General features: G+C 33.5%; 1 protein-coding gene across 2 annotated transcripts; it reads right to left on the bottom strand.

The window, feature by feature from the left end:
• Positions 1-375: 375 nt before the first annotated feature.
• LOC115992460 (probable LRR receptor-like serine/threonine-protein kinase RFK1) lies at positions 376-13,663 on the bottom strand. 2 transcript variants are annotated; one of them, XM_031116657.1, is made up of 25 exons: positions 13,608-13,663; positions 13,410-13,500; positions 12,274-12,445; positions 11,910-11,981; positions 11,736-11,804; positions 11,585-11,656; positions 11,196-11,267; positions 11,014-11,085; positions 10,803-10,874; positions 10,628-10,699; positions 10,450-10,521; positions 10,275-10,346; positions 9,092-9,160; positions 8,734-8,799; positions 6,649-6,711; positions 6,509-6,556; positions 6,291-6,340; positions 4,309-4,697; positions 4,035-4,233; positions 3,168-3,314; positions 2,167-2,285; positions 1,886-2,096; positions 1,347-1,584; positions 1,068-1,218; positions 376-936 (listed from the first exon to the last, which is right to left on the bottom strand). In XM_031116657.1, exons 1-25 carry the CDS (start codon positions 13,659-13,661, stop codon positions 556-558), a joined length of 3,093 nt encoding a protein of 1,030 aa, XP_030972517.1. In that variant the 5' UTR covers positions 13,662-13,663; the 3' UTR covers positions 376-555. The 2 variants fall into 2 exon arrangements, with proteins under 2 accessions (XP_030972517.1, XP_030972518.1); XM_031116658.1 differs by lacking the exons at positions 11,585-11,656; positions 11,736-11,804; positions 11,910-11,981; ... (1 more) ...; positions 13,410-13,500; positions 13,608-13,663 and adding an exon at positions 11,455-11,546.
• Between the last annotated feature and the right edge of the window lie 548 nt (positions 13,664-14,211).

Genomic DNA, 14,211 nt, shown 5'->3' with positions numbered 1-14,211 from the left:
TTTTTAATAAGTTCTCTTAATTGAGACAATACCATACGGTCCATACCCACATGAACTCAAAGATTTGATCTCAAGACAAATTTGATTAGCATGACTTGATTCTGATAAGAATTTTACAAGTAATATTCAAATTCAACTGGTTTGATTTTTAAAAAAATGTTTAAAGAGGTAATGGAGACATAAATTTTCTCAAGTTGTAGTACCATGATTGAAAAAAGACCCCCACTTTAAAATTTTCATGGTGTAGAAAATAATGTAACACAGCAAATTCAATTTTTACTATTTTTACCACAAATAAATTATAAATAGAACACAAGAAAGAATGAAAATAAATAAATCCCTACATATTCCCTCTCTATCCTAAAAAAACATTTATACAGAAATAATTACATTATATTAGTGCATCCCTACTTTAAACTTTTCCCGGATGATTTATCATGCCAAATCATGTCCATGTGTATAGATGAAGCTTTAGTAATAGCCACAAGAAGTCAGGTATAGAGTTAAAGAATAAACACTATGCTCAATGAGGAACTAATCGGAATGCTCATCACTCTAAACAGTACTAGATTCTGGATTGATTTCATAAAAATCTTGGGTAGATACAGTGGGAGAGGAGAATGTATGGATTGTTGTTGAATTTTGGGTTTGGCTTTTGCTCAAACTATGATTTTCCCTTTGTCGATGAAGGTCTCTCATAGCCTTAAACCTTAGATCATCACTATAGGTACTTGCTTCAGGAATCATGTCTGGAACAGTCATTCGCCCTTCAAGCATACTTACGACTTCAGACATGGTAGGCCTAAGTGATGCGGATGCATTTGTGCACAGAAGAGCTACTTTAACCAAAATTTCTGCTTCTTTTGCATTGACCTCTGACCCCAAGCTCTCATCAATTAGCTTCATCAAGTTTCCAGTTTGTTGCAAATGGCAGGCCTGTAATATAAATTATCCAATTACTATCATGCAATTGTTGCCACTTGGTAGTAGTTTCACAATCAGTAAGCAATAATTGATGCATTAATAACATGTTATGAATAAAATAGGGATATGAAGTTAGAAAGTACCTGATCTAAAAGGCAAACACAATTGTCACTTGGTATATAATTATTGTTGCTCTTTCCACTGAGAACTTCTAAGGCCACAACTCCAAAACTATAAACATCTGCTTTGTAGGTCAAATAACCCCATAATGCATATTCTGGTGCCATATATCCTCTGCAAATCAAAATCTCAATGTCTTGTGATTCAACTCCAAAGTTTATAAAAATTTTCTAAACATCAAATTTAATTATTAAAATCTTAACATAAATAACTAGAGGTTATTTAATAAGATGGGAACTGACATGGTTCCAGCTACCCTGGTGCTAATGTGGGTCTTCTCCTCTTCATCAAGTTTAGCCAATCCAAAGTCAGATATTTTAGGGTTTAAGTCACCATCCAGCAACACATTAGTAGCTTTGATGTCTCTGTGAACAATCTTGATTCTTGATTCTTCATGGAGAAAAGCTAAGCCTCTTGCTATCCCAATACATATCTTAAGCCTTGTAGGCCAGTCCAGTTTAAGCTGATTGATTTCTGGACCTACAGTAAGAACAAAATATTGATAAGTCATCTCAAATCTTTTTTTTTTTCTTTTTCTTTTTCGTAAGTAATGAAATTCATTGAAAAGGCATAAATATAAGAAGAAACCAATAACCAGAAAATTCAAATTCAAATCCCATAGAGCTGCCCAACCAGAAAATCATTAAAAAAAATAAAATCCAAGGATAATCTGAAAGCCAGATAAGCTCACCTGACTTAATTCTTGCTCAATATAATTAAATTCTAATCATGAAAAAATTTCATAATAGCTCAGTGCTAACCAAGATTACATAATACTCACCAAATAATGCACGGGCAAGGTTATTATTTTCCATGTACTCATAGACCAACAACAATTGCTCCCCTTCAATACAGCATCCATGAAGCTTCACCAGATTTGGGTGTTGCACACAAGAAATCATGCCTATTTCATTTAGAAATTCACGATTTCCTTGCTTTGATTTAGATGAGAGCTGTTTAACTGCTATGACAGTACCATCAGGTAATTGACCCTGCACCCAACCTTGTCAGATAAGCAGGAAAATCCATACTCAAGTGGGATCAACCATGTCAGAGTAATACCTTGTATACAGGACCAAAACCACCTTCTCCAATTTTGTTGGCAGAATCAAAGTCATTAGTGGCAGCTTTTATTTGTTTTAAGGTAAAAGTTCCTGTCTGCAACTCTAGTCCTTTAATATCTGTTCAAGGAGGCACATATGAAGCAGTATGATAGGAATTGTTAGTTTTCTTTGTAATTACTTTCTTGAGTTACACTTAAGGAAAGATGATATGCTCGGATACATTAAAATTAAAAAATTTCATTGTAACTACGCAGAAGCTTATCATTAAAGAGCAATAATTCAACCGCTTGAACCAGAACTTGTGAATTCGAATTCAGTAAAAATGAAATCCACCCTAACAATTTTGAACAACCAATTTCATTGAAGAAAAAAAAAATCTATTTAACTCATATACTCCTGATAAATTACCAATTTTTCCAAAAGTTTAATCTATTAGGAAATTGTGAATTTAATCACTTAATCATAATTCTAACAATCCCTCTCATGTGTAGTCCCAAACTGCCCCTTACTAAGTGTGATCCAATACATGGAATTTTTAACATTTTAAATGGGAGGAAGAATGGGAACAGGGATTGAACTCAAGATTTTCTACTCAAATATCATGATAAATTATCGATTGCCCCAAAAGCATAAACTGTTAGGAAATGGTAAATTTAATTACTTGACCATAATTCTAACAACTTCCATTATATTAAACCAATTCGGTGTAATTAAACAACATAAAACTATACCTTGAGAAAAATGTTGTAGATATTTCACTGCATACTGAAACTATTCTAGAAGCTAAGTATAGTCCAGATGTTGTTATTAAGCAAACAACTTATAATATTATGTATCAAAAATTGAATATGCACACTTGCACAAAATTCTCTAGCAACTGAAACTGCAAAAGTTCAAGAGTCAAGACAGCCTACTCTTTTTGCATAATTACTTGTTAAAGTTGACTAAGTAGAGGCAATTAAATAAATTTTAGAATCAGACATCTAATAAAGCCTGCACCTTCTTTTCTCCCCTTCTTCCTCCACAAACAGCCTTTCCACCAAAGGATTCCCACTATAAAGAGTAACAAGAATAATGCTCCAACTGAAACACCAGCAATGATATAAACATTTCGCTTGGTTCCACCATTTGAACAAAATTTGGAATCTGCACACAAAAAAATCACCCTCACAAGCAACCAATTAAAAGTGAACAAGACCCAGAAACTTGGCCACCCATATGTTCATTGAATAAAGTAGACAAAAACATCAAGAAAAAGAAAATATATTATTTGTTAATTAGACAGAAAATGCGCATGGGGTGGTTTTTTAAACTGAAGCATTAGTCATAAAATCAAAACTAAAATTCCCACCGAAGACAATCTATAAAATTCTTGATTTATCAAAAAATTGAAACTAAAAGGTTCATTCTACCTGAGGTAGAGAAGAGATATACTACAGTACATGGCATATCAAACCACTAAGCCCTAGGCAATCATTTCCATGCAAAGCATAACATATCTACCTGAAATCGACCAATAAGGGCTAATAACTAATTATCAGCTACTTCTGCAGTTGAAAGCAAGGGCCTCACATAGAACAAATTTTTTTTTAAAAGGAATTATGGTGCTGCACCATCCTAATCTCACAAGTAACCTATTCTATAATACTTTTGAACTGGAGATAATTATCCTGATTCCACAAGTGTGTCAGAGCAATAACTGCATTGCAATTTAATTTTTCACCAAAAGATTCCTATGATTACATTTTTGTTGGAAATCATGGGAATTGATTTGAGGACCATCAAGTAGTGGTGTCCTAAGAAGGGCCCTCAGAAACACGGCATCTCTAAAATGACAAAGGAGAGATATTCACTTAAATAACTCACCGGAAACCACAGAAACAGCTGATATAAGGGGACCATAAACTCCACTACTAGGGATTCTCGTCGTTCCTTTACCAGCCCAATAGAATCGGATCTCTAAGACATTGTTTACCACACTAATGTTAGATACATGTTTTATTACTGGCTTCTGAGCAATACTAGCATCATCTTCAATATTGAAATCCTTCCACACTAATTTTTCCTGCAACAAAGTGGTCTGATTAAACCTTAATCTGCAACATCAAGGATACATATTTTCATCATTGTGACCAATTACCTGAATGTAGATATCAAATATACGCTTCCCAAGACTGTTATATGTCTTGTCATTTGTAAACTGTATTTCTGCAAAATGGAGACTTACAGTGTAGTTCCCATTTTCTAAGCAATAATGGAAATAAGTAAGTGATATAGGAGATCTACGTGCTGTTGTATACAATTCAGAGATATTTGATAATGACGGAGACACAGTGTAACGTGTATTTTGGGAATCAAAATCATCCATGAAGTCTCCAGTGCTACTAAATCCCCAATAACTGTTGTCCTTAATAAAGTATTTTGCAGCACCACCTTCAACATCACCATCTCCTTCATAAACAAAATTTGTTTTATTCTCCTTGATGGTTGCATCCTTTCCACCAGAATTAACATGCAAACAATTCGAATCTGCCATGATATGTAGAGAAAAATGAGAAAGCAAGCTTACATGTAAACCATAATGCAACAATATGGAGGTCATCATTTTATACAGCTTCTTTTCTTTTTTCTTTTTTTCAGAATGCTAAATTGATTTCACATTGGTATAGTGAGAACTGAGATATCAATCCAAGGGTGCACATCCATGCACAGTACTTCAAAGCAAGCTATCATAAAAACTATAGATTCACTTTCATTTCAAGGTCTTCTCTCCTCTCTCCAAGAGTAAGGTTTTAGAAAATGAATCGCGCTATTCTAGTCATATTGTCAAGTTTTACAATTTCATTTTTTGGGCATTACAAATCTGATTAAGAGAAATGCTAGATAGAAAGGGTGTAGCCTTATAGAACGAAAGGTATGCAAGAGAAACACCAGAAAAGCAAAGAGTGAAAGGAAAAAATTATACAAATTGACCACTAGTTTGATGTTTCAATTATATCCACAGAAAGTGCCATAATCAGCAAAAGAAGATAGATTGTACTTTTGGAGTTACTGCCTTGAATACCATATTGTTCCTCTCATTCCAAATTCACCACAACAAACAACAAAGAATTACAAAACATGCCATTTGACTTGTACTTCTAAATCCTCATCTCCAAGCTGCCAAAATCTTTATCACTAATGCAGGCATTACCCAATAAACCCAGATAGAGAAAGGAGGACAGAAAAAGAACCATTGTTAGTGACAATACAAAACAAATGATTTTGTCCTCCCTTTCTTTACAAATGACACCAGCTGATATTAAATTGCCTCTTTTTTAACAAATTGTCCCCCATAACAACGCAAATAAGAACTGCATTCCCAAAACAAACAATAACTTATAGCCAAATTTAACTCAATCAGATGACTTTTGGCTCAGCTTCTAACATCTATCTTCATCAAAACTGCAGCCTTGAACATCATGAAGCATAAGGACTGAAACCTCAACTGATTCTGATTCCAATTTTACTAACCTCAGATTTGTATGTAAGATCAATCCTATCTAGCCCATATAATTAGCCATTTTTTCACTTATACAGTTGTACTGAATGATGGAAATAAATCAGAAAACAAGAGCTGAAAAGGCATCTTCCCACAACAAGCATCCTGTGAAATCTTTTCATCCTACAGCTTAAAGTAAAGATGCCATACACAGACATCCAATCCATTCTGAAAACAGTTCCAAAACCAACACCAAGCTAACTCTGAAAAGTAGAAAATGGTCTAATCTCCCCCATGGTTCAAAACTCACAAAAGGCATCTAGAGTTAAAAGTAATCTAGAAGACCTTGTGGAGTTGAAATTTTTTAGGCTTTAAAGATTCATTATATTCTCCTGTTGATTTCAAAACTAAAGAAGCAAAAGTTCAAGCTCAATTACTCAAATCATTAATCTCTTTTGTTTTTCTTTGGTTTGAATGAAAGGACTTAATATATGTAGAATTCCTTAAACAATTTTCATTTAATGGGCTGAAATGATTGATACATATATTCTCTTATGAACAAATTCAAAAATTGATTTGGAAAAATTAACATAATTTTCATAGTAATCAATGATTATGGAACTCCAGAAACCTATCCTTACATTGTGGACAGTTGAAATTCTTCGAGCAATGAGGATCTTGCCTTCTACTACTGAATGAGTACAAAAGAATAAATTAGTAGGAAAATGGACACCATTCAGTATATGAAATCTACACCTTACATTAACCTTCTTTCTCATTGGTAAACTTGAAAAATTATAACAAAACTAAAGAAACAAGAAGATAAATCAATGAAAAAGTGTGGGAATGGGCATCTTACACATCATCGTCAATTACAGAGCTTCGAAACAAGTTAAGGTTTAAATTCCTAACAAAAAAAATATGAGGTGAAAGATCTCAGTCTTAAACCATATCAAACCTAAAAATATATGTAAACAATTATTATACAAGTAGCCTGACATATTTTCGTGACAAGCTGGTTGCTCAGGGCCTTGCCATGTGAAGTTATTGTATGAAAGATCACTGCAGCAATGCATTGGAAAAGATAATGTCAATTTTTTAAATAATAAATAAATAAACCAAACCAAACTGAAAAAAAAAAAAAAAAAAAAAAAAAAAAAAAAAAAAAAAAAAAAAAAAAAAAATTGGCTAACAAAAGGAAGTATTTGAAGCAACAATGTTTGATAATTCAAAAGAGATAATGTTGCAGAGAAACCTTCACATCCAAAGTCAAACTTGAAATTAATCTTAGCACTAACCAAATCTACCACTGTGCATTTATAAAGAGCAGGAATTAAAAGGAAAAGAAAAAAAAAATGAAGTGTTAGACAACGGACAAGTAAATAGTTATTATGTCAACAAAATCACCGCTAGAGTACACGTGAATTGCATTTGGGTTGGTTGTTAGTATTTGGTACCAAAATTTTCTGTTAATGGCTGCCAGAGATAGTTGATATTACTTGTAAACTATTGAGCACTATATGTGTATTATACGTTCTTATTGCACACACAAAACCCTAGACTCTGCATTCACTAATTCAAAATGTAAATTTGATTTTTCTCAATCTGTGTAAGATGGTGTCATATACTTGACAATTCCCATCCCTTCAAGACCTTGGCGTTCGGGTGAGGTGAGCGGGTCATATGGAGTGGGATTGTGGAAGTATATTAGAGGCAGTTGGGACAACTTCACACAGTTCATTAGATATGATATTGGAGGCAGCACTAAAGTTTGGTTTTGGCATGACTCCACTCAAGGTGAAGAGCTATTATAGACTTTTGAGGAGGGATGGCTTAAATTTTCCAAGGAGAAGCATATGGAAAGCCAGGATCCCACACCAAGGGTGGCTTTCTTTTAGTGGTGTGTGGCTTTGGGGAAGATTTTAGCAGCCAATAACATAAGGAAGAGGGGGGCATTGTTATAATGGAGTGGTGCTTCATGTGCAAGAAGTATGGGGAGAATGCTAATCACTTATTTTTACATTGTGAAATGGCTAAGGAATTGTGGAGTATGAAGATAAATTTGACCTAATTTGGATTTGAAATGAGTAAAATATGGCCTTTTGAAGTTGACACAAATGAGCTTTCCAAGAGATTTCACTTGACACTCACTCAAGAAAAATTGATGCAAACTGTACAGGCCACATGACTTAACCTAATGATTCCCTATATAAAACCAACCCCTGGTGTACAAATTGAGAGGAGAGAGGCTACCATATCAATATTATACTATGCTGAGAGCAAATGTCTTTTACAGGAATCTAAAGGTTTTGGGGGCATTGTAGTGGGAAGGCAAGATAGGTATTTGTAACTTAGCTTGGGAAAGGAACCCCTCCCATTGAACCCTCCAATTCCCTCCCACTTTTAGTCGGATGTGAGACACGTGGCATTTATTTGAATTTTAAATGTTGTGTGTCTTACATCTAAATGAAAATTGGAGGGAAATGGAAGATTCAATGGGAGGGGATTTCATCCCAAGGTTACACTAGAGAATCTAGTAGTGCAAAGGTTTTGTAAGTAAACAGTTGTAACTATTTCTTATAGTGAGTTTCTATGGGATTGGATCCCTACAGTGGTTTTTCCTTTGACAAGGTTCTTCATTGAATTTCCACTTCTTTACAAAATCTGTGTTCTTTTTACTGCTTTATATTTTCATTGCTTTTGATTTGGTATCTATAACTATGGTTGAAATACTTGTTTGTGCTATCCATTGAAATTAAATCATAACTTATTCAATCAAGCCACTGCTAAAGTGTTTGGGGTCTAAAACAGATTTTTTTTAAGTAGTATTAGAGCATTTAGAACACACAAGGTCTACATAGAATATTTCAAATGAATATAAAAAATTAGGGGATTTACAAACTCCATGCTTAGAATGGTTAGTGCATTGGCCTCAAATTGTTAACTCCTTGTATTTCATTGTTAATATTTAACAAGGAGAAAAAAAAAATTACATTACAAGGGGATCACACCAGGTGAAAGGTAGAAAGCAAATATATCAAAAAGATGAAACTAAATTAAAAGCATCCTAGATAGGCAACATACATATTACTTCCTTCCTTCAAGACTGAGTCTCGCACATTTCCACTTAGCAAGTTGTCAGTTAAAAAGCTAACAAAAACAACATCAGAAGTTTAGTATGATATACCAATACTAGAATGCGAACGCAATTGAACAAATCCAATTAGAAAATCTAAGCCTGCTTTTGGTAGCATACTAAGAAATGGTTCTGTAGCAGAAAGCAAGTTTAATCATAAGAAATTGTGAACCACGTGCATGCATTTGTGTAAGCATGTGTTTGCACTTTTGTGGCTATGTAAATCTGAGTCCTCCAAACTTTGAAAATGAAATGCTTAGTAGTTTTAATATGTAAGCAAATACGCCCATATTTCAATATACTTACAGGAATTTCAGGCGCTCTAACTTTATACTAGGTGGAAGTTCCCCAACCAATTTGTTAAAACTGACATCCCTATCATAATCATAAAGTGACAGAATAATCATTATCAATCCTTGAGAAATTTACCAACCAGGTATGTTAAAATGTAGTACATTTTTGTAATTAAAAAAGGTTATATTAATTAACAAGGCATTAGGCATCATTCTCTTGAAAGCAAGCATTGCTTCTATCAATATATTATGCATCTATTAATCTATTGCCACCTTGAAAATAGAAGAAAACTAGACAATAGTAATAAGAAAACAACTGAAAATGATAGCAGCAAGAAATTTGAGAATATATTTAAATTAAAAGGGAAAGAAATGAGTAATTCATCAATTTGTCATAACTTGTTCATATCCTATAGGTTTCTAATGTTTCTAGATTATATTGGTTGATCAATTTTATGTATATCAAATATCTACAGGTGTGTACGTAAGTGCATGTCCATGTGTTAGATAATTATGATAAGTATGTTTATGAGTTGCCTACATATAAAATGATCCCACTAATATCTGCAGTTTCTGTGATGGTTTCTTAGGGAGTATGCGATATTCATAGTTTGAAAGGCCTGATTGTTTCTTATCATTCTTAACATTAGAGTTAGAACTTATTTCTACCTTATTATTCAAAATCTTTACAATCTTTCTTTTCATTTGAGGTTTTTTACACCATTTGTAATGTTCACATGTTACTTTTCTTCGGTTGTCTAATCTTTTACTATGTTTTTTTTCTAAGTGCCAATTGAGAGCTTGAAGTGTCAATAAACATTTGCATATCTACAATGACAACCGTTAAAATCTATAAATGCTTATAAACATTCAGAACTCTGAAATCCCAATATTGGATATCTACAATGATATCTGCCCATGCTTTATTCATTGATTAAATGCAAAACATCGATAAAATGTCTACATTGTATAAGTGAAATAAATACTTAACAATAATCCACCTTATAGGTGAAAGAAAAGTTATGTATTTCTGTTCACTTAAATGGCCTCCATTTTTCTTGTTCATTGAAACAAAAGTATGTTTACTTTGTATCTTCAAACACCATCCAAATCAAAGGCATATATACTTATACAATAACTCAAACATTGCTAACTAAGGAAACACCATGCTCCAATACTTGAGATGCTTTACTTACAACATCTCCAGTTGTTTCATTGTCCAGATGTATGCAGGGATCTCCCCAGAAATCTTACAGTTTCTCAAAACCCTAAAATACATAACTGAATTATATCAAATTGACGAATTATATCAAATTGACCATCATCAAGTCAAACATTTATACCATTTGAAAATGTAAGTACCAAACATACAATCTTACTATGCCTGTCATGTTTCTCAACATAGGAAAATCCTGATTTGGCCCATCTATATCACTAATCCTCCTGTATAAAGAATGCAAACCACAAGTCAAAACCATTGATTAATATACAAAAACAAACTCACATTATATCTAGCTACTGGATGGATATGAGAAGGCTTTTTACTCACAACTGAAGTAAATTATTCAGAAGAGATATATTTGGTGGAATAGGTCCCTTGAGTCCACTTGCGTGCATTTCTCTTCAAAAATTTAAATTTGAATGAGAATATACGCTAAATTTAGACTTATCTACCATTAAAACTCAAAGAACTTGAGATATTTTCAAAAGAACAAAGATCTCACAATCTTGTCAGTTGTTTCCAATTCTGTATGAAATCAGGTATAATTCCTCTGAATTTGTTATCATTTATCCTACTGCATTGAGCAATAAAATGATTTTTGATCAGGCACAAGTTGATATTTATGCTTTAAAGGCAAATATAAATAGAGGTGGATATTTATGGTTTAAAGAGGGGCAAATATATAAAAAGAGGTGGATATAATAAAGTCTCACAAATCTGTTAGGTTTCTCAGCCCAGCAAAAGTCATTGGCAAGTTCCCTGTCAAATTATTGGAGGAGAGAATCCTGCAATTACAACATTAAAGCAATGAACGAAATCCTTCAGAAAAGTGTTATAAGTGAAGAGAAAATTTAAGAATTATAGAACACCAAAATGAAGAAATGAGGCGTCTCACAAAGTCTGCAAGTTGGTCACATCCCCAAGCTCAGGAGGAACAATGCCAGAGAAATGGTTTGCTTCAAGGCTCCTGTTTGAAAAGGGGGAAAAACCAAAATTAAAAAATGAAATATTGATATTACTAAGAAAGCTTAATAGAAATAAAAAAAAAATGATTAAACCCTCCACGAGGTCACTATGGAGTTCAGGGATATCAAAACTATTATGTAACAGATAAAGGATAAAAAGTTCCACAGGTTTTGAGGTCATGACAATACATTTAACAAGAAAACCGAAGCCTTTCTACTTCATTTCACAACTGTATCCCACTCATAAAGACTTCAATCACCATAAATGTCCATTGTCCAAGATAAACATGATTGAGTTAAACCAAAGTTCAAAACATACAGGTATGTGAGAGTAGTAATATTTCCCAACTGCTTTGGAATTTCCCCTGATAAGCGATTCACAAGAACAGAGCTGCACATCACTTGCTGGTTAATTTAAGATAAAAGCAAATAGATATAAATTTTATCAATATAATTTTACAAAAGCTCACATAAAAGTTAATTGTGTTGAAGCCCATTCCAATGGTATTGTTCCGTTGAGATAGTTGTACGCAAAATCACTACAATTAGAGGAAGATTGGTGTAAATTGAAAAACACTGTAGAAATTGGTGCTGCAAAATATTACTATCAAACATGTAATTGAAGCACTTCAAAATGATCTTACATTTCTCGGAGGTGAGGAAGTTTGACAAGTTGAGGTGGAAGCATGCCAGCAAGATTATAACCCTTTAGCACTCTATACACATGAGAAATAAAATATTGAGTCTTGGCAACGATTATCACGAAAAGTAAATCAATGATAACATGCTCAGAGATTTAAACACATTGCTTTTAAAAATAATACTGGACTAAATTTACAATATATGGTCCACAACAAATTTTTTCACTTTCATGATAAAAAGTATTTACAATAACAATATATAGATGAGTAACTTTTAGACTTTTATCTGTCGTGTGGAGACATAGAATGATGCATAAGATAGAAGAATTGCAGTAAAAGTGATTAGTAATAAGATGAGGGAACTAACATCTTTACGACATTACAGACAGTGTTGTTGTTCTCAAAGTGACAATCACAATTGATGCTGCTCTCAGCATACTCTGTTGGCTCTGGTGTTACCCCAATAATTTGGCAAGAATTAGCATCAAACCTCCAGTCCTTCAGACCCATCGTACTAGTTATTTCTTTGAGTGCATCAACTAAACAAAATCCACAATTAAATAAACAAAACATGTCAAATCAGTGTTGTACAACTGCACTAATGTAAAACAATGGCAATTCAAATTAATTCCCTATTTTGGCTACATGAACTTTAAAATTTACATTAAAAAGCACCCAAGGATGATATTTATCTTCTCACTTGAGTAATACAATTTTTGCTGCCTAATTTTAGATTGGAAACACAGTTAGCTTAACCTTGTCCAGTAGTTCTAAATACCCAAGACTTGAAGAGAAATAAGAGGAACATCAAGGACATTTCTACCATTCTACACTTAAGTTCAATTTCCCATTTTGTTTATAACTTTCTCTTTTTCTTTTTCTTTTTCGTTTTCTTTTTCCTTGAAGGGACACATCAGCTCATAATCAAATAGAAACTAGAGCATGGAGATTGATTAGAACTACCAAATGATAACAAATTTAGACTTTTATCAACCAAATTTCATGAATTAATTCCTACAATTCTCCAAATCACTTCTTCCATACAGAACATTTTGGAGGAAAATTTGAAAAGTAATAACTCGATATGACTTATAAAAACCACTACAATTGGGTTTTCAAAGTAGATTACACCATAAGGGGGAAAATCAATTTTTTATAATTATGTGATTTTCAGACCAATAAGGACGTGACAAAACCACAGAGAATGGAACTTAGACACTCTAAACACAGACAACTAGAAAATCAACACTAGTGAATTACTCTATAGTCATATATCTCAATGCAAAACACCCATTTATCCTTTTGGTCACCAAGAAGATTATTTCGGTTTCTTCAAACGAAAATGACAAGCTCAACCCAACTAGTCCAACCAGTTATGGTGACACCCAATTGGACCAACTTCCCAAGATCCAAAATTTTCATTTTCCTCAACAGTTAGAATGGAAGTATTATAGACCCCACCAAAAAACAAGAGAGATAAAGAATGGAAGAGTTAGCTGGTACCTTCTTGTTGGGGTACCTGTGCCTCTGCGGATCTCTTCAACCAGAAGCAACTAAACGCCATAATCATGAAGACAAAGAAGAAGTTTCTTCCCTGCATGATGGTCGGAAACTGTCAAAACTATTGGCTCCTGAAGGGTACTACTGTACTAGTACAACTTAAAAGTATGCTCTGAAAAGTGAGTTTGCTTGTACACTGACTTTTTTGGTTTTGTAAAAGCTTAATAGTATGAGACAGTCCAAAGCTCTGAGCATACAAAAACAAAATTATACAATACATTATGGCATTAAATTAGCGTGTCACTGCAACAAATTGTCAAAATATTGTCTCCTTTTCACCGTTCAGTTTTTTGTTTTCATGTCCAAGTGGGATCAAAATTGTCATATAAATCCTGTCTCACCCATTAGACAATAAATTTTGTAATATTTTCACAGCCTGGCGAGTTGTGAATAGTGTGAGTATTTTATTATCTTCATTTTGGCTTTTGGGTATGTCTGATTTACCTTTACTTTGATTCAATTTAGCTTTAAAACAAAACCACAAAACCAAGAGAGAAAGAGCTAAAGCATAATTCATTAAGAAAAACATTAATAAAGACAAGTGTTTGACACACTTTTCATTGCCGTATGAGTTACTTCACTTCACTCTCCGCCAAACATACATGCATGTGCAAGTGTTCAACGTCAATTGCTCGCTGGCTCTTTCTAAGAGTTGAAGCACACAGTGGCAATCGGTAAACCCAAATCGAGTTGTGTTGCAAAGTCCATAAACAACGCCAACATGTAGCGGTGAATTCCAATTGGG

This window comes from Quercus lobata, chromosome 5 (assembly GCF_001633185.2).
Source record: "Quercus lobata isolate SW786 chromosome 5, ValleyOak3.0 Primary Assembly, whole genome shotgun sequence".
NCBI lineage: Eukaryota > Viridiplantae > Streptophyta > Magnoliopsida > Fagales > Fagaceae > Quercus > Quercus lobata.
Note: the sequence above shows the minus strand (reverse complement) of the source record. Positions and strands in the feature narration are given on the sequence as shown.

Coding starts and splice junctions, on each gene's coding strand:
- LOC115992460 (XM_031116657.1), bottom strand. CDS start 13,661: ATGCTCAGAGCTTTGGACTGTCTCATACTATTAAGCTTTTACAAAACC. Junction 10,522..10,627: donor CTGAATAATTTACTTCAGTT/GTGAGTAAAAAG, acceptor TTCTTTATACAG/GAGGATTAGTGATATAGATG. Junction 2,097..2,166: donor GTTTTGGTCCTGTATACAAG/GTATTACTCTGA, acceptor GGTTGGGTGCAG/GGTCAATTACCTGATGGTAC.